This window comes from Prionailurus bengalensis, chromosome D4, assembly GCF_016509475.1.
Source record: "Prionailurus bengalensis isolate Pbe53 chromosome D4, Fcat_Pben_1.1_paternal_pri, whole genome shotgun sequence".
Taxonomy (NCBI): domain Eukaryota; kingdom Metazoa; phylum Chordata; class Mammalia; order Carnivora; family Felidae; genus Prionailurus; species Prionailurus bengalensis.
In genome coordinates this window covers 554,966-573,903 of record NC_057359.1, presented here as the reverse complement: position 1 = coordinate 573,903, position 18,938 = coordinate 554,966, and the positions used below count along the sequence as shown (strand labels likewise).

At 41.4% G+C, this 18,938-nt stretch overlaps 2 protein-coding genes across 5 annotated transcripts in view; one reads left to right on the top strand and one right to left on the bottom strand.

The window, feature by feature from the left end:
- LOC122474716 (centromere protein P) overlaps window positions 1-18,938 on the bottom strand; it is a 231,176-nt gene that overhangs the window by 126,261 nt on the left and 85,977 nt on the right. The gene's annotated exons all lie outside the window — the stretch shown is intronic.
- Window positions 1,967-13,275, top strand: OMD (osteomodulin). The gene is made up of 3 exons (XM_043565780.1): window positions 1,967-2,276; window positions 7,792-8,759; window positions 9,665-13,275. Exons 2-3 carry the CDS (start codon window positions 7,820-7,822, stop codon window positions 9,970-9,972), a joined length of 1,248 nt encoding a protein of 415 aa, XP_043421715.1. The 5' UTR covers window positions 1,967-2,276; window positions 7,792-7,819; the 3' UTR covers window positions 9,973-13,275.

Genomic DNA, 18,938 nt, shown 5'->3' with positions numbered 1-18,938 from the left:
TAGAAACATGTCTGCCTGGCGCCAGCTGTGTGAGCAGCCCGAACGTGAGCTCATGCTGAGGTCTCCACTCTGGCCCCTCGCTGCGTGTGTCGTTCCCACTGCCTCCCCTTGCTTGTCTGTAACTTCGGTCCAGCAGCGGGACATCTGGCTCCCCCATCAGCCACACAGGTGTGCGTGCACAGGAGCGTCAGAACTGCTGGCCTGTGCCCGTGTCATTCCTGTTAATCCCCCATCTTGCTTTATTCTCCTCCACTGCACTTGGTACCACTTCATCTATTTTCTATCTTCCTTTTCCTGACAACAGGGACTTGCTGCTGAGTACCTAACACTTAAAATTGCCTTGAACAAAGCATGTGCTCAATAAGTATTAGCTGAATGAATGTAATGAAAACAGTCCTTAATTACCACAATTCAGCAGGTGTCAGTCTGACCTTTCTCTGCCAGCACTATTCAGCTATGAAGATACTATATCTACTCAATTAAATTAAAATCATAGATTATAACTTAGACTTTTCACGGATTCAGTGGACTTCTCTCTCCAAACTGCTGCAATTATAACCACCAGCCTGAAACCGTGAACTATGACCATCACTTACAGCTTCTGCTTTGTCCTCTAAGGCCTGACTGAGCCAGCACTCCCCGGATCCCCCTGCCCCCAACCCATGCCTCCTGGACACCGTCCACCTCTTTCAAATCTCCTAGACACGTGTGATTTTCTGTGCTCTAGCTACTGACTGATACACATTCTTTTCACATTTGTTAGGAAGATGAACAACACAATTACTCAGAAATTCAAATCACAGTGTGTTAAATAAAGAATTATACAACAATTAAATTTTCAATTTAAAGTTTATCTTCCAAAAGAACTGTGAGGGTACACACAATGACTTTTGGAAAAATCACACAGATTTGCTCTCTCTTCCTTAGTGTGGAAGACTTAAGAACAAAGACTAATAGGAAACATATGGACAAGATCAGTAACAAGATGAAATCTTGGCCCAGATATGGTCTGCCATGTTTCACATACCAGTGTCTCAAATAATAGATGAGATTTTTACAATACTGCCAAGCATCACTTGAAACACAGCAAGCTTAAAAAAAACCTGAAGTACAAGAAAATAAATCTGGTGATTTCTTTGTAAAAATCTAATGGTCAACACTACTTGAGGACACAAAAACAAATTCCAGCACTCATTTTTACCTTATTACTTTGTACAAACTTTAAAGAGCCTTCCAAACGATGAGCTCCAAGTTCACTGCCAAGAAATACAAGTTAACTCTCTGCTGAAAATATGAAAACACTAGTATAAAAATGTAGCATTTAAGCAGTTAACTGCTACTCTACCACTACTCTGCAGGACAGACAACTCACTGAAATGAGATTTTCTACATCTACAAAATAAAAGCAACAGTAGTTGGTCAATAGAAGCTTCTATTTCCATTTCAGTCGATACTGTAAAATATTTTTTGTGCTACTGTAAACAGGCAAATCAGAGTTCTACCTTCTGAGTAGAAGACACTAAATTCTGTCGCCAGATTAATTTTTGTTTCAAAGGTTATCGGCAGGCATTCCAGTGGAGGAAGGTGAGAATGGGGATAGCAAACAGAAAAGAAGATAAAATTCTCTGTGTAGAAAAGTCCTATCTTTAATCTGTCACTAATGACAAACTCCTTCATTTAAAAAGTTAACTAGACATTACTCTATAGAGGAATGTTTATGTTTCTAATCTTGGTTCCCTGTCTTCATAAAGGGAAGCAGCAGTGTGAACATAACGGTTCAGACAAGCGCCATTTCAAGACGGCTCTGAATTCCACCTTAAACTGCTGAGAAGCTGAGCTCCATGTCACAGGGGACCTTAATTTGGAGAATTCCTTGGCATGAAAATGAAAATAAAAACAGTAATCAGTACATGCTGTTTCATTTAGTTCTGTTTGCCTTTCATATTAGAGGAAATTCTTGCCACACCTCAAACCAAAATTAAGGGGAAAAGAGGGGGAAGTAAGCCACATAAATCTGACCCACAGCACAAGCATCTCAATTTGAATCCACAAAGTTTTGGATAATGAAAAGAAATACATAATTTTAATTCAAGCCAAGTGTTTTCCAAGCAGATTATATTTGCTTAAATTGCTACAGTAATTCAAGGACAGCCCTGTCTGGACACACAGTCACTGTGGATTTTTAAGAGACTCAGTTAAAGAATTTAGGAATATCTGATTCAATTTACAGGATTTGCAAATTCATCAACCCCTGAAAACTAAAGCAAACTCAACAGGTATGACGATAAAATAATTTTCAATTTTTTAAGAAAGTATTCCTACTGTTAAAAATTTTTTAAGTAGATTTGATTTGTTTAACATTAAAATAGCCGGCAGCCATCATGAAAGAACAGTATCTGAGAAAAGCTACATTAAAACTCTGATTAGCACAAATATTCAGAGAAAGAAGTGATAACAGTGATTTTAATTTTCTAACTTAATATTTACCCAATAAATAATCTTTGTTTAGATTTTCTTGTTTGTTATTCAGAATGAAAGATTCTCAGGTTAATGGAATGATTTTGTCTCCTCCTCTCTCAACTTTAAATGACAGAAACTAGCAAATGTCTGTGAGCCATACACCCGAGCAGGGTGACAGGGAAGAAGGATATTTGTACAAATTTCTAAGACATTTTCTTAAAATTTCTCTGTTGACCAGATCCTTGACAGTAACATGGTTTTGCTTTCATTTGTCTCTGCCTGAAAGGGAAGATGTGAGTGCTCTATCTAGCATAAAGGAAATAGTTTTTTGGGTTTCAGTTAATTAAGATTTAAATGTATTCTGGCTAAAAAAATTTTGAAATGTTCATATTTCTAATAGCAAAAGACTCTTACTTCCTTAGGCCTTGGGTGTTAACAGGGATGTATACTGCTTCACTTTTATAGAGTTAAATTTAAAACTGCTTCGGAAAGAAATCTGAGTCATATACTAACACTTTGGTTTCTTAGACCCTAGTTTGTATGGCATACCAATGACGTAATTGAGTCTTTAAAATGATAAAATGCAGTGAGCCTTTCCAATTACTTTATACTTTCCAGAGCAAAGTTTGATCTCATTTTAATTAAAAATTTCTTATGAAAACACAAGTGCTTTTTCCCAATTAAGAGAAATGTTACAACATAGAAACATTTGTAGCCATAATACAAAAAATTCACGTTAGTGGATATTTAAAAAAAAACAACGGTTAACATATGTTTTCCTTTGCTTTAAAGTTTCCCGTTCACATCTGTTGTTTTTCTACTACTCTATGTAATGGGAATAGCATGCTGTGATGGAGACACCACTCGGAGAGAACAGCCATGTTCTCTCTGACTGTGTCCATTTAAAAAAAACCACTGTGGCAAAATAGCACCTAGAAATAATCAGCATTAGTAGGGACAAGCGTCGCTAATAAGATGTAATCTGCAATTTACTAATCCAATCCTCCATTCGACAAACCTTTCAGCGCTTATACACCTGGGCATTGTACTAGATTCTGCCAGAAGTTAGGTCAGGAAATAGGAGAACTGACAGTGAATGTGCTGGTTTGCTATGAGCTGCCCCATAGGGAACAAGGCATAAACCGTACCACATGAAAAGGCAGAAGTAATAAAAACATGGTTAGCAAATGGCTGGGAAGAGATCAGTTGAGTGGAAAATTTGGATAAATGGAAGTAGAGGCAATTTTAACAGGCAAACTAACCAGGGATGAAGCTGAAGGTTAAGATGAACAGAAAATATTGGGCCTATGCATGGAGACAGGATTGATCTCAGACCAAAAAACTGGACTTGGTCAAAAGGAAGTGGGACCAGGCTATACTTGGCTACAGAGCCAAGGTCCTCAGGGGATGACTAAGAAGACAACCTGTCCTTAGGGAAAGCCTGTCTTCACAGGTGGCCAAGACCAAAATCTGGCAACACGAAAGAACCCTTTATTTTCAGAGACACCCCATCATAAGGTCTTGATTTGAAATCGAAGGTATGCAATTAAGTGCAGGATCAAAAGTATCATCCAGGTTTCCTTTTTCCCCAATAATTTCTCATAATTGTTGATTAGAGCCATGACTTTAATTCTCAAATGTAAGGTTACTAATTGATTATTGCTAATGTTTTTTGTTTTATTTCTTGCTAATGTTCTTAATACAAGGATGAACTTCAGAGCTCTGATGAGCAATGCTCACTTCAAAGTTTATCTGTGAAACAGTCAGCTTCCAACCCCTGCCCCCCACCTGCACATCTCTGTCCCTCGGCTTCTACCTTGTGAGGCACAGCAATCTAACAGCAAAACCCCTAGTGCAGTGAGACTGAAGTGAAGTATGACACGGACTTTAAAAAGTTAATATGATCTGCTATAATGAGTACAATAAAATATACAAATTTAACACATAAAATATTATCAACTAGTGAGTAAAATGTATAGGATGCTCTATACCCATTCTTGCTAAACTCCCAACATTAGACCAAATGATGCTACCAAGACTTCCTTGTCTGTCCCAAGCAGGGTTAAGCCGCTGTGCCCATGGCCAGTGGGGTCTCTGTTGTGAGCCTTATTGCCCTCTGAGAATCGGTTCGCTGTGTTGTGTCTCCCCATAAGCTGTTTGCTCTTTCCATGTGTTTCCCCCACCAAGCACAATGCCTCACCCCCAGACGTTAATTCCAGACAACCATTAACTGAAGTTAACTCAACCAAGCTAACTAACTAATTACTCATATTTGTAATGTGGATTACTAGCCGTGTTCACACACATCTAGCACAGGTACTAACGGTGGCAGGCTACAGGGCGCTCCCAAGCTTCCCAACACCATGTGACTGCCCTCTGGGATGAGACCACACTCCCCCCAGGACTCTTTCCCACCTAAGTGTGAGAACCAGGCTTGACTACATGAATAAATTAAATTAGGTGCTCATTCCCTGAGTGCAGATTCCACAGCTCAGAATTCAGGCCCTCTAAATTCTGGTCCAGACTGGCTGCAACAGTCTTATATTGCTCCTTCAACAGCTAGCCACTATTTCCCAGATGCCCTACTCTGTGTTGTATACATATTTTGCTCATCTCTTCTATCTGGAACTCTTTCTCCCTGCTTTCCTCTATGGGAACCTTAATATTGCTTCAGACTCCAGTTCAAATGCCTCACCTTCCATGAATCCCATGGATAAAAAGCAACAATGCATGGAGTCTATTTAGATTTGTAAAAGAAAACTGAGTTTTAAAATCACAGATTGTTTTAAAAGATCAAACCACTGGGGCACCTGGGTGGCTCAGTGGGTTGGGCAACTCTTGATTTCAGCTCAGGTCATGATCTCAGAGTTTGTGGGTTTGAGCCCTGCACTGGTCTCCATACCGACAGCACAGAGTCTGCTTGGGATTCTCTCTCCCTCTCTCTTTGGCCCTCCCATGCATAGGTGCTCTCTCTCTCTCTCTCCCTCTCAAAATAAATAAATAAACATTAAAAAAAAAAAAAAAGATCAAACCATTGTTATTTTGGCATACTGTGTAGGTAGGGATAACAAACTATACATGAATAAACAATTGTTTCATCCTATCTTCTTAGTTAAAAAAAAAAAAAAAAGGTAGCAACAGCAAGATCATCATCCAAAACCAGTGGGGAATGAGGCTTTAGAGGCTTGTCTAGAAGGAGATGTCATTGAGCAGCATCGAGTGCTCTTGAATTTAAAGTGAGACCAGCTGGCGTGGTCTGTTTTCTCTCCACTGACTCTGCTGCGTGAGTCAGGCTGTGGGTAGATGGATAACTGAAGGAACCAGGTTTGGAGTTCATGGGACGAGGATGAGGATGAAAGGGCCAGCGGGCCTAGGGCATTTGCAGACAGCGGGCAACAGTGCTGCGGGTCCAGGCTGCTAAGAGGACCTGAGTACACTGGAAGGTATGAGCGAAGGGCGGGGAGAACACAGTGGGATCCACGTATTTAGGTGCCACTGAAACTGTGGAATTACTGCAGTTGGAATCAATACGTGGAGTAAATTATGAAGACAAGTCAGGTGTAAAGGAGCTGCACACTGGAAATGACAAGGCCCACGGTGTGTGGGTGCACGGCAGGAAATACCACTGAGGGGAACAAAAGATCAAGGGTCCCTGACTCTACTTAACTAACGCCTTCAAGTCCCACATAAACACATGATTACATTCTACACATTTTTAGTTTCTGACAGGAAAATAAACAAGAAACTAGATGCTAGAGTCTGGGAGAGACTTTCTCAAATGGGGTCTGTTAGAGACCATGATTTAAGAAACTACTTTTTCAATTATCCCAATGATGAAAAATGGCTAGTACTGTTCTGGGGGAATCAGAGATAAGTCATATCATGACACACAGTAACCTTTTGATATTAATTCTCATGAAACCCTGAATAAGAATGCTACAGAAAAATAGCCTCAGAACAAAAGAGATAGGGTTTTTGTGTGGTTTTTTTTTTTTTGTTTTTTGCTTTAACCTTTACCTAAATAACAAATTTATTCCATCTGGCTCACTTTCTAATTTGCAAAGCACTTTTACACACATTCCTCACATGACTGTAACGACCAGTTGATATAAGCAGACAAGCAATTACAATTCTCATTTTATTGATGAGGCAAGAGGCAGCTATGTTACGTGACCATCACAAGTGACAGCCTGAAATAACGGTCTTCAGGTTCCTTGTCCAGTACACCATCCACCACTTGCCACAACTTGAAGTTAACAGGGTTTCTCGAGCTGAGAGCTCCCTCCTTTAAATCTTACTCCACATACCCTCCTACTCCCTGTACTGCCCATCTCTGATTCTCCACCACACCTCAACTCCTGGGAGATCGGTTTGTTGTCAATACTGTTTATCTAGAACTTAACATAAAAACATTAGTGGAAAGAAAGAAACGTGCATAGAATAACCTATTAGAGGCTAAAACATTGCAGACTGTAAATGTTGTATTTAGGATTTGAAGCAATTATTCAAGTAGACTCAAAGGCAAAATAATTGGGTCCTGGAAATGGTTTCATGGAGGAAAATTTGAAATCATGGTTAGGTTTGGACAGAAAACACTAAGAGGAAACATGATAGCTATTTTTAATATCTCAAGCTCTTACATAAAGTGGAATGTTTCATATTCTTCTAAGGGCAGAAAAGAGCATCAGGAAACAGAAAAGAGAAGTGGGAAAGTGTTGGTTAGTATTAAGTAAGACATAGAGTCTCTCCTCTCATAGGCAGTGACCACCACTGAAGGGACCAAATAGATACAGAACACCCAGCATTTTTAGTGGAGGGGGTACCCAGCTGTGGGGTTGAGAGAGATCATGTTATTATTGTAAATCTACAGCAAGACAAACTTGGATTCTCTTAAAAGATGGTTATGTAGTCTGATACAATGCAAAGTGTGACCTTTTTTTTTTTTTTTTTAAGGTGTATTTATTTTGAGAGAAAAAGAGAGAGAGAGAGAGAATGAGCGGGGGAGGTATAGAGAGAGAATTCCAAGCAGGCTCCACACTCCACCCTACGTGGGACTTGATCTCATCATAGTGAGATCATGATCTGAGCCGAAATCAAGAGTAGGATGCTTAACGGACTAAGCCACCCAGGTGCCCCATGACTTTTTTGATACCACCTTACTGGTACTTAAACATTAATTTTGGTTTCAGCATTGCCTGTTCATTCTGGATATTCTTTTATTTCAGTACAGATACAGATATTATGCATTTTATGTAACTGTCAATTTATATAAAAATTATTCTAAGTTTTAGTCACTTTTCCCACAATATATTTCCTTTCTCCTTGTAATAGGACAAAAAAAAAAAAAAAAAAAAAGAACATGGGCTTTTTAAGTCCAGCATGTGTCCTTTTCTGCTTTTTTGGAGTCAAAGTATACTGCCAATATGAAAATTATCAATGGGATGAAGATTATGATCAAGAGCCAGATGATGTCTACCAACCAGAATTTCAATTTCATCAGAATGAGGACTATCAAGTTCCTTTTCATCAGTACATGTTAGGCTGTGCCACTGAATGCTTCTGCCCACCCAACTTTCCATCATCAATGTACTGTGACAATCGCAAACTCAAGACTATCCCGCGTGTCCCAGCTCACATACAGCAAGTCTATCTTCAGTTCAACGAAATTGAGGCTGTGACTGCAGATTCATTCATCAATGCAACTTATCTTAAAGAAATCAATCTCAGCCACAACAAGATTACATCTCAAAAGATTGATTATGGTGTGTTTGCTAAGTTGTCAAATCTACTACAACTTCATCTACAGCATAACAACTTAGAAGAATTTCCATTTCCTCTTCCCAAGTCTTTGGAAAGACTTCTTCTTGGCTACAATGAGATCTCCAGATTGCAGACAAATGCCATGGACGGGCTAGTAAACTTGACAATGCTTGATCTCTGTTATAATCATCTTGAAGATTCCATGTTACAAGAAAACATACTTGCTAAAATGAAAAAATTAATGCAGCTCAACTTATGTAACAACAGATTAGAATCCATGCCTCCTGGTCTGCCTTCTTCACTTATGTACCTGTCTTTAGAAAATAACTCAATTTCTTCCATACCAGAAAATTACTTCAGTGAACTTCCAAAACTTAATGCTCTACGAATGTCACACAACAAACTACAAGACATCCCATATAATATTTTTAATCTTTCCAACCTTATAGAGCTCAATGTTGGACACAACAAACTGAAACAAGCATTCTATATTCCAAGGAATTTACAACACCTATACCTAGAAAATAACGAAATTGAAAGTATGTAAAATTTCATTATTTTTTAAAGACAAACAATAGTATTCTGACCTTTTAAAGAACAAATCTTCAAAAACTCTATGCTTTACACATTGCTGAAAATGGTTGATTTGAAGTAGCTAGGGAAATGGCAGAAGGTGGCCTCAGAAAGGTGTGCTATAAAGTTTCTACTCTTTTATATTAAATTTCATCACTTGAAGCATTGAGAAGTAGTACTGTAGAGTACATGAAAAAATGGGAGTATCCTGAGTAGTGGGACTCCAGGTGATTTTCACTTTTTTGAGGTCGTTTTTTTTTTTTTTTTAATTAAAAAAAAATTTTTTTAACGTTTATTTATTTTTGAAAGGCAGAGAGACAGAGCACAAGCAGGGTGGGGGCAGAGAGAGAGGGAGACACAGAGACAGAAGCAGTCTCCAGGCTCTGAGCTTCATTCAGCACAGAGCCCAACGCGAGGCTCAAACTCATGAACTGTGAGATCATGACTTGAGCCGAAGTCAGATGCCCAACCAACTGAGCCACCCAGGCGCCCCTGAGATTCTTTCTATTAATAACTATCACTTAAATATTTGTTAAATAATTAAATAGCCAACGAAGCCATCATTTTATTAAAAATTTAAATTACAGTATAGTTAATATACAGTGCTATATTAGTTTCAGTTGTACAACAATAATTCTATACATTATTCTGTGCTCATTAAGTATACTCTTAAAGCCATCATTGGTTTGATAATATAGAATTCATTTGTCGTTTCATTTTCTTTATTATTTGATTACTATAAAAACTAATTAAACACAATCCCACCTATAAGTATTTTAAGTAATAAAACTGTATCTCATATTTTAACAAAATCCAATGTAGGATTCTAGATGTAATGCAGCAAGATTAATTTTTAATTTGTATTTTTCAGATATCAATGTTACAGTGATGTGTCCATCTATTGACCCACTACATTACCACCATTTAACATACATTCGTATGGACCAAAATAAACTAAAAGAGCCAATAAGCTCATACATTTCCCTCTGCTTCCCTCTTCTACACACTATTTATTATGGCGAGCAAAGAAGCACTGATGGTCAAACAATACAGCTGAAGACCCAAGTTTTCAGGAGATTTCAAGGTGATACAGATAGTGAAGAACGTGATGATCAACAAGAAGGTCCAGAACAAGAAGAAACAGAAGAAAACATTGACCCTCATTATTATGGAAGTTAAGAATGACAAGAAACTATAAGTATACATTTATGATTTTATACATTATTCAATATAAACTTAACTAAACATGGATAGCTTACAATAATATCTAGAATCATGTATAAGATCAGACCGAATTTAAGTTCTTGGTAACATCTGCATCATTACATAAGGTTCAAACCTACTTAAAATGATACAAGTCTTCAGAAATATAAATCAGAATGACAAGTGGGAATAAAAACTCAACTTTAGGGGTGCCAGGGTGGCTCAGTAGGTTGAGGGTCCAACTCTTGATTTTGGCTCAGGTCATGATCTCATGGTTCCTGAGACTGAGCCCTGCCTGCATCGGGCTCTGCACTGACAGCCTGGAGCCTGCTTGGGATTCTCTCTCTCCCTCTCTCTCTTTCTCTCTCTCTCTCTCTCTCTCCCTCTCCCTCTCTCCCTCCCTCCCTCCTTCCAGTGCTTGCACACACAATCTCTCTCCTCAAAATACATAAAATAAAATGTAAAAAAAAAAAACCCTTAACTTTCAACATAACAGTATTATCAAGCTGAGAACAAAGTATGCCATCTCAAGTAAAAGTAACTGTTCTAAGAGTGATGAAAACAATAGCATTAGAAGCTGAGAACTACAGGCCCTCTGCTTTGAATCACTAGGAGGACGGTGTTGAGACTCCCCAAGTGACATTCATGTAATGGGCAGCCATTCATTTAGGAGTAAGTTGTTTTCTTCAACCTGGCCTCCAGAAAAACTTCCACACTTGTGTGTGAAATCTTACCACCAGGATATCCATCTCTTTGGCCCTACCATTTAGAGCAACAGAGGATACTTCTGGTTTTCAAAAGAAGCCATTCTACTAAGGATCTAAGACGCGTAGTTTCGTGAAATCAACTGGTCTTTGTTTTCTCTCAGAGCACCAAGGCAACAAAATCTGCATGTGGATAACTAAAAACCACCAAATTATCTCATCACAATCCATATTTTAGCAGATTTCAGCAACTGTCCAAAACAATGTCTTCCATTTTAACTGGGATAAATTTTTTTTTTAACGTTTATTATTTTTGAGAGAGAGACAGAGACAGAGAGTCAGAGAAAGAGTGAGAGAGCGAGAGAGCGAGAGAGCGAGAGAGAGAGAATGAGTGGGGGAGGGGCAGAGAGAGAGGGAGACACAGAATCTGAAGCAGACTCCAGGCTCTGAGCTGTCAGCACAGAGACCGATGTGGGGCTCGAACCCACGAACTGCAAGATCATGACCTGAGCCAAAGTTGGACACTGAATCGAATGAACCACCCAGGTGCCCCAAGATAAATGGTTTTATAGTAAACTCACTACAGAAAGTCTTTTTGTGTTGTAGTTACATAAAGAATTGCTAATAAATAACTGCTTTGCTCAAAAGGTTAATTTAGCACACAACAATATGCCAGCATTATTAAAACACATCTTCCTAGCATGATATATTAGAAATATATATGTGTATCAGCCAACATTTACTTAATTAGCGCTAAATTTGAATAGAGTTCCTTTAAAATTTGGACAAGTTTGATGTCTTCTTTAAAACCTTAGAAGCATCTATTATATATTCTTTTATTTTGAAGTATCTTAAGTATGCCTTATAATGAAGATGATGGAGCTTCTGTGATGACCTTTCTCAATTTACCAGGCTAACATTTCACAGAGTTCCTCAGATGAAGAATAAATACAGATGGGAGCTACCTATGCAGGGACCCCAAAGAATAAACGGTAACAATATGGACAACAGGCAAGCATCAGACAAAACTATTTTAGGAGTTTTCAAGTGGTGAGTCTTGGAGATAAAGTATAAAAGGAAGCCCCTAATGCTCTTTATTTCTTTGGGTAGGTTATCAGCATTTAGCAGAAACAGAACACCCACCTGTCTGTAAGGACAAGCTCAACAATTCAGAATGAACACAAACAACAGTCCAATGGTCATTTGGTTCACAGAGTTTGCAATGAAGGCACAAGACAGAAAGCACATGTGCATCTGTGACACCACAAGATACAAGTATGAGGGTAACAGAGCAAAATGCTAATAATATGGACAAAGCACACTTTCAACAGAGGTAAAAAAAAAAATTTAGGGACCACCTCCCCCTTTATTGAAACTTTAAAAAATAGGCTCATAAATTTAAATATTTATTATGAGCGAATATTGGAAAGTACTATGGGTGTTTCAGGAGATAAAAATGATATAAATATTTCTAACCTAAAACAATTTAAAATTTTATGAGAAGCCATCGAGGAAATGAAAACGAAAACTACAATGAGAGACCCTTTCACATTCCCTGGGACGGCCAGAATCAAAAAGACAGACAAGTAACAGATGGTATTAGCAAGGAGGTAGGGAAAGTAGACTTTCCCACACTGCTGGAGGGGATGTCGAATGGTACGGCTGCTCAGGGAAGCAGTCTGACCATTCTTCAAAAAATCCGACTCACTTACGTAGCAATTCCACTCCAAGACATAGATTCAAGAGAAATGAACACATATGTTGGCACAGAACACAGAAACATTTGGAAACAAATGTTGGTAGCAGCACTATCCATCAATAGTGAAAAAGTGGAAAGCACCCAAATGTCCATCAGATGATGAATGGATAAATAAAATGTGGTCCATCCATACGGTGGAATATTATTCAGCCAAGAGAAGAAGTACTGATACATCATGCTGTGACATATATGAACCACGAAAATACCATGCTAAGTGAAAAGTCAGTCACATAAGACTGTATACTGCCTGATCCCATTTGTATGAAGTATCCAGAGGGGCAAATCTATAGACACAGAAAGACCACAGAGTGCCTGGGGCTGGGGCGAGGGCAAGAGTGGGAAAGTGGGGAGTAACTGTTAATGAGCAGAGGGTATGTTTCTGGGGTGATGAAAATGTTCTAAAATTGACTGTGGTGATGGTTGGACAAGTCTAAAGATACTAAAAATTACGGAATCACAGATTTTAAAAGGGTGAACTGTATGGGATGTGAATTGCCTCAATAAAGCTGTTAAAAACTATAACAAAGAAAGATCAACTCATTCCAACACAAGGAAGGAAGAAAGAAAATGCTAACGTGGCAGTAACAAATAAAAATGATGTGAGCACAGATGTCCCAACTATTTCTGGCCAGGACTTGGAGAAGTAGCTCAAATTTCAAGAAGAGGTGGGACTGTGATGTGCGAGCAGGAACTTATGGCCAGGAGTGGGAGGAACAAGCTCCTGAGGTGAGATGAATATAAGTATGCGGCAATTACTTCCTTCACCTCTTGCACTGCTTAAAAACAAAATGAAATAAAACATTCCAGTTTTCAGAATTCTGGAGCTTCTGTTTATATCCTCCTAAACTGATTTTTTTCTAAGTTGATTTTTTAAAAATCCTCAGACAGCAGCCTTTGTGAAGAATAGAATTGCACAATTTAGCAATCCAAAACAAGGAATGTGAAATTTGATAAGCTCTGGCAGAAGCCAGACCCGGTCGTCCAAGCCAGATGCCTGTGAGTCAGGTACAGAGGGAGCTCTGAAGCCTCCCTTTCTGCATTCCTACAAGAAAGCTGGTTCTCATAGGGCTACTAAAAGCATAAAGAGAAACGATACATACGACACAGCATTTAATAAAGTGCATGCCAGTTCTAGGTACCAGACAAGCAGCAACCAGTACTTCAGCACAGCCAGTCTAGCAGGCTGCTCCATCTGTGTGCCCCCTGATGTCAGACCTGGGTGCTTTCTCAGAGACCCCAGAAAGCAGCCAGCATCTCTGGGGGTTCCTTCCTTGATTCTATCTGTACAAAAGATTAGTGAACAAGAAAGATTTCACTAAGGGTTTTCTTAGGGAGAGAAAAGAGGGTACTTAAATCATAGGCCCCAAACAAACAAACATATTCCAGGTCACTATGTGCTAGTTCAGCTTTCCATAGCATCTCTGGACAGCCTGCCAGGGCAGAACCGAGTTCCCTCCACCCCCTGGCTGGGCCCTCTGCCACCTGGCTCCTCTGGCTACAGTAAGGTCACACTCTTCCAGCCTAATTGGAAGAAGAGGTCAACTCTGCTCAGCCTCCTCCCTCCAAAGGGGTGCCTGTGTGAACGGGTCATCCAGCTGCAGGGCCCAATGAGGAGGCAGGTTAACAACCATTTTTTGCTACTCAAAAATGGCCCTGAGGAACTCATACCCACAGTAAGAATTTCCCATTAAAAAACAAAACAAAATCCAATGCTTTCCCTAGGAGAAACTGAAGAATAACGTAAGTACTTCTTTAGCACAAGACTGCACAATTATCTATCACAGCTACAAACAAAACCAGTTGATTTGATATTTACAACGGGGGGGGGGGGGGGGGGAGTATGGGTTAGCTACTAGGCTGAAGAGCATTTGTGACCACTAACTAATAAATCCGAATCACTCCATGAACCCAGGGTTAGTTACGAATCATAGTCTACATTTAGCTTTTATTTTTTATTTATTTTAAAAAAATTTTTTTAAGCTTTATTTATTTTTGAGAGAGAGAGAGAGAGAGAGACAGAGTGTGAGTGACAGAGAGAGGGAGACACAGAATCTGAAGCAGGCTCCAGGCTCCAAGCTGTCAGCACAGAGCCCGACGCGGGGCTTGAACTCACGGACCATGAGATCATGACCTGAGCCGAAGTCGGATGCCCAACTGACTGAGCCACCCAGGCGCCCCTACATTTAGCTTTTAGAAAAGACATAAAAATAAAGGATATTTCATAAATTTGTTCACAATAAAACTGGCTGGGAGTGTCTAGCTTGTGCCTGCACATTACCTGCACATTTTCCCTTTATTCCCGGGGTTGGGACAACTAAACTAAAGCACAGATGTGTGCATCTCATGTAACACACTTACCCAGCTCCAAGGGGGAAAACAGGAGGAATAAACCTTGTCTCTCCTGTATACTTTGTTGCAAAGAATTCATAGGACCCCAAGGACGGCTAGAACTAAAACCCCCTGGTTTCCTGATTCCAAATCCATTTTTTTCTAAATCTTGGAAATAAAATATTAACAGCAGCTGGATACAAAATCAAACCATAACAGCTCAAAAAGCTAAAGTTTCTGGTATGTTCCAATTTCCTAAATAAATGTAACTATGCCTAGCACGTAAATGTCACAGTGTCATGGAGATTACTGTACACGCTTGGGCTGTGAATTCACTACGTGGGGATTTGTGTCCTGTTGGAAACATTAAGCTCATGAGTACAAGTATACATGTCTAATGTTCACCACTCCTCACACCAAGTCGTAACTTCTCCTTCCTCAGTCTCCTTAATACTTTATCTTCTTGGACCACATGACTAGGCTTCAGGCTTAAGAGGAGATGGGAATTGGAGACAGATATCTAGTAAGTCCGTGATTCTCAGTGGGGGCAATGCTGCCCTCCAGGGTACCACACTGTGGTTTATAAGAAATACTCACCAGGTCTTGATGCAGTTCCTGGCTCACAGCTCCCCAAGCCCCTGGGATTTCCCAAATACACAGAGTGATTAAGGTGTTTTCTGTTATGTTAATGAGCTCAAAGGCAGGGGCTGCTGCCAGGAGGACCCAGAGATCCTTAGTCCCCCTCAAAACCTTACCTTCACCAGAGACCTTATGGAGGTTGACTCAGCCAATGACTTAGTCAGTGATGACTATGTGATGAGCCTCCATAAACACCCAAAAGGACAGGGTTAGGAGAGCTCTGGGTAGACCACAAGGAGATGTCAGGAGAGTGCCCCACCTGAAGCTCCGTGCTTTCCCCAGACCTCACCCTGCACACTCCTTCCACTGGCTGTTGATTTGAATCCTTTGCGACAGCCTTTAATAGACGGGTAAACCTAAGGGCTTCCCAGAGTTGTGTGAGCCTCTCTGGCCAACCATCCGGATGAACAATTCTCGGTGTAGTGGCCTTCTGTGCAGCCTCTGATGGGGCCTGGGCGGGAACGGGTGAGCACGCCTGGTGCTCACCGTGGGAACTCTGCACAGGAGTGTTTCCCTTTGAAGGGCATTTACAACTGTGCTATTGTGAGTCATTAACTGAAGCTACCCCTAAGACTGAAAGACAGAAAATGGTCTTGAACCCTGAAATGCCATGTCTAGGATGATGCTGGAGAAGGCCCCTCCTGGGGGTGGCAGTTCCTGGGGAGTAAGGGAGGACGTTCTAGGAACGGGAGGTCTCTTTCCCACCCCCCACAGGACTGACTCTGGGACTGCCTGAGGAGCTGCTGGACCACTATCAAGTAGATGGAGCCCTATCAGCAGCTCTGTACACAACAACAGGACAGCAGGTCCACAGCGAATGGACAACATCCTGTTTGGAAGGCCATCACTGACAGAAGAATATAAAAACCGACCAGCTCGGTGTGAACTGCATGCTGTCTTCCTAACAGTGACGGAAGTACTGAACAATGTTAAGAAACCCTGCGTGGGGGTTTTTACTGACTCATGGGCAGTGGCCAACATCCAACCATATGGTCAGGCAGGAGGGTAACGGAATCCTGGTCTATTAAAGGAATGCCCATATAGGGCACAGCCCTATGGAAATAATTATGGGTATTCATTTTGAGAGAGAGAGAGAGAGAGAGAGCGAGCACATGTGGGGTAGGGGCAGAGAGAGATTGGGAGAGAGAGAATGCCAAGCAGGCCCCATGCTGTCAGTGCAGAGCCTGACGCCGGGCTGGATTCCATGAACCACGGGATCATGACCTGAGCCAAAATTGAGAGTTGGATGCTTGACCAACTGAGCCACCGACATGCCCCCATAATTATGAATATTTTAGAAGTGTATTAATGTTGGACATGTCGATACCTATCAGAAGACACGCCCCCCCTGGTTTGGAAGATGAGCAGATTCAACATGCAGCTACCTCCATGTGCTCCCTAGAGATGGCCACTTGGGCCCACAAAATGAGTGCATATAGGGGTACTGCAGCAGTGCAGAGATGGGCTGAATCTAGAATCTCTTGCACCCTCTGAGGCACAAAATGTCAATATCAACTGTCCTGCCTGTCAACAAGAGAGACACAGACCACAGGCGGCCATATGGCAGAGCCCCTGATGGGAAGGGCCTGAACATGGCTGGGAACTGACTCATGTGGTAGCCCTGGGGATACAAATGGGTCCTGACAGGAAGAGATACTGACGCTGGACTGGACTTTGCTGGCCTGGTGGTAGATGCAAACACTCAGAGTGATACAGAAAACCACAACAGAAGATATTACACAGCCAACTGTCATTTCTTCAGACCGGGAAATTCACTGCAGAGCTGATAATGTCCAACAACAGGCAGAGAGAAATAGCTTAGAAAAATACTTTTTCCTAATGTTTGTTTTGAAAGAGAGAGCGCGCATAAGCAGGGGAGGGACACAGCAAGAGGGAGAGAATCCCAAGCTCCACACTGTCAGTGCAGAGCTTGATGTGGGGCTCGATCTCACGACCCTAGCATCATGACCCTGAGCTGAAATCAAGAGCCGCACACTTAGCCGACTGAGCCACCCAGAGAACTGGAATGGGCAATGAAAACACTGGCCATCTAAAACAGCGGGGGGTGGGGGTGGGGTGGGGGGTGGACCATGCAGATATACGAAGGGCTGGCTTCCTCTGAAGAGGAAGGTGCTTGTCTTTTCTTCCCCAAGTCGCCTCTGCTTTATCTCCCCCATCACGAGACCAGGGCTGCAACTACAAGGTCTGGAAGCAGGGATGGTTCCTAACTGAGAAACTGTAACGCTGTGTTTAATCTTTATGTCAGAATTCTTAGGGGCCTGATGGGGCAGGATATGCTTCACCCCATCTGTAAAATCAGGGCTAAGGGTGAATGCAGCTGTACTGCCTGGTGATAAAGATAAACCGCTAGTTCTGCATCCTTTTGACCTGACCTTATCTGAACAGAAGGGGACTGAGGGGGACAGGCTTGTTAGACCAGTACTGCGGCCTGTAATCCAGATCAGCGCAGTGGCTGAACCTAATATCCCTTCCAAAGGTGGAAAAGTTTGGGTGTAAGAGCGAAAAGAAAAGGCAGTAAGGAAACGAATAAATGGGTCCTATAATGAGGGAAATCCAATATTACACTGATACCTCGAGACAGGCTCAGATCAAGAGAAATGGTCTGAGCTCGATTACACCAGAAGGGGTGAAGCCTGACATTGCTGAGGTCACTCCTGCTTTTGGAACCTGACCAGATCACACAGAAGCCTGCAAACCTGACTGGCCTTGCCCTGGGAGACAGCTGCATACGATGTAAGGATAGAATGAACAGCTATCAATGACTGTAGAGATTTCAGTAGTTCAGCATCTTTTAACTGTTAGCGTTCTTGTGAGGAGGGGGATCCACGTTCAAGGACCACACGATGGACTACCGTACTGTGATATATAAGAAATAGATATTTGGTCATTCAAAGGGACAACGTCTTGAGACAATACTGGTTGTCATGACTGACGGGGGTGGGGGTAGAGGGATGTTACTGCTATCTAGCGGGCAGAGGGCAGGGATGCTGCAAAATGCCCCACAATGCAAAGGACAGCTCGCAACCCAAAGAACTATCTAGTCCAAGATTTCTGGGTTTTTTTTTTAATTTATTTGAAAGGCAGAAAGAGAGAGTGCCCAGGCGCACACTCCACTAGGGGAGGAGCAGAGAGAGAGAATTCCAAGAAGGCTTGATCCTGTGAACCTTGATATCATGACCTAAGCTGAAATCAAGAGTCAGATGCTTAACCGACTGAGCCACCCAGACACCCCTACTCCAAGATTTCAACAGTGCTGAGGCCGAAAAACTCTGTGGGAACTAGATTCTAGTCCAAGAGATAAACTGAGGCCCAAAGAAGTTAACTCCTTCAAGATCAGTGCCAACAGGGGAGACCCTTCTTGGGAGAACTGGACTCTCGTGGGTCTGAGTGCACCTGTGTACTTCTGGTAGAAAAGTGGTGCTGAGCACGCTCACTCAATGGATGGGTGCCAAAGGAATTGTCACCAGTGCTAACTTTCCAAGGAGAGAGGC

Excerpts from the sequence above, each read along its gene's own strand:
- OMD (XM_043565780.1), top strand. The coding sequence starts at position 7,820 with ATGGGCTTTTTAAGTCCAGCATGTGTCCTTTTCTGCTTTTTTGGAGTC. Across the intron at positions 8,760-9,664 it reads AGAAAATAACGAAATTGAAA|ATATCAATGTTACAGTGATG; the intron begins GTATGTAAAATT and ends TGTATTTTTCAG.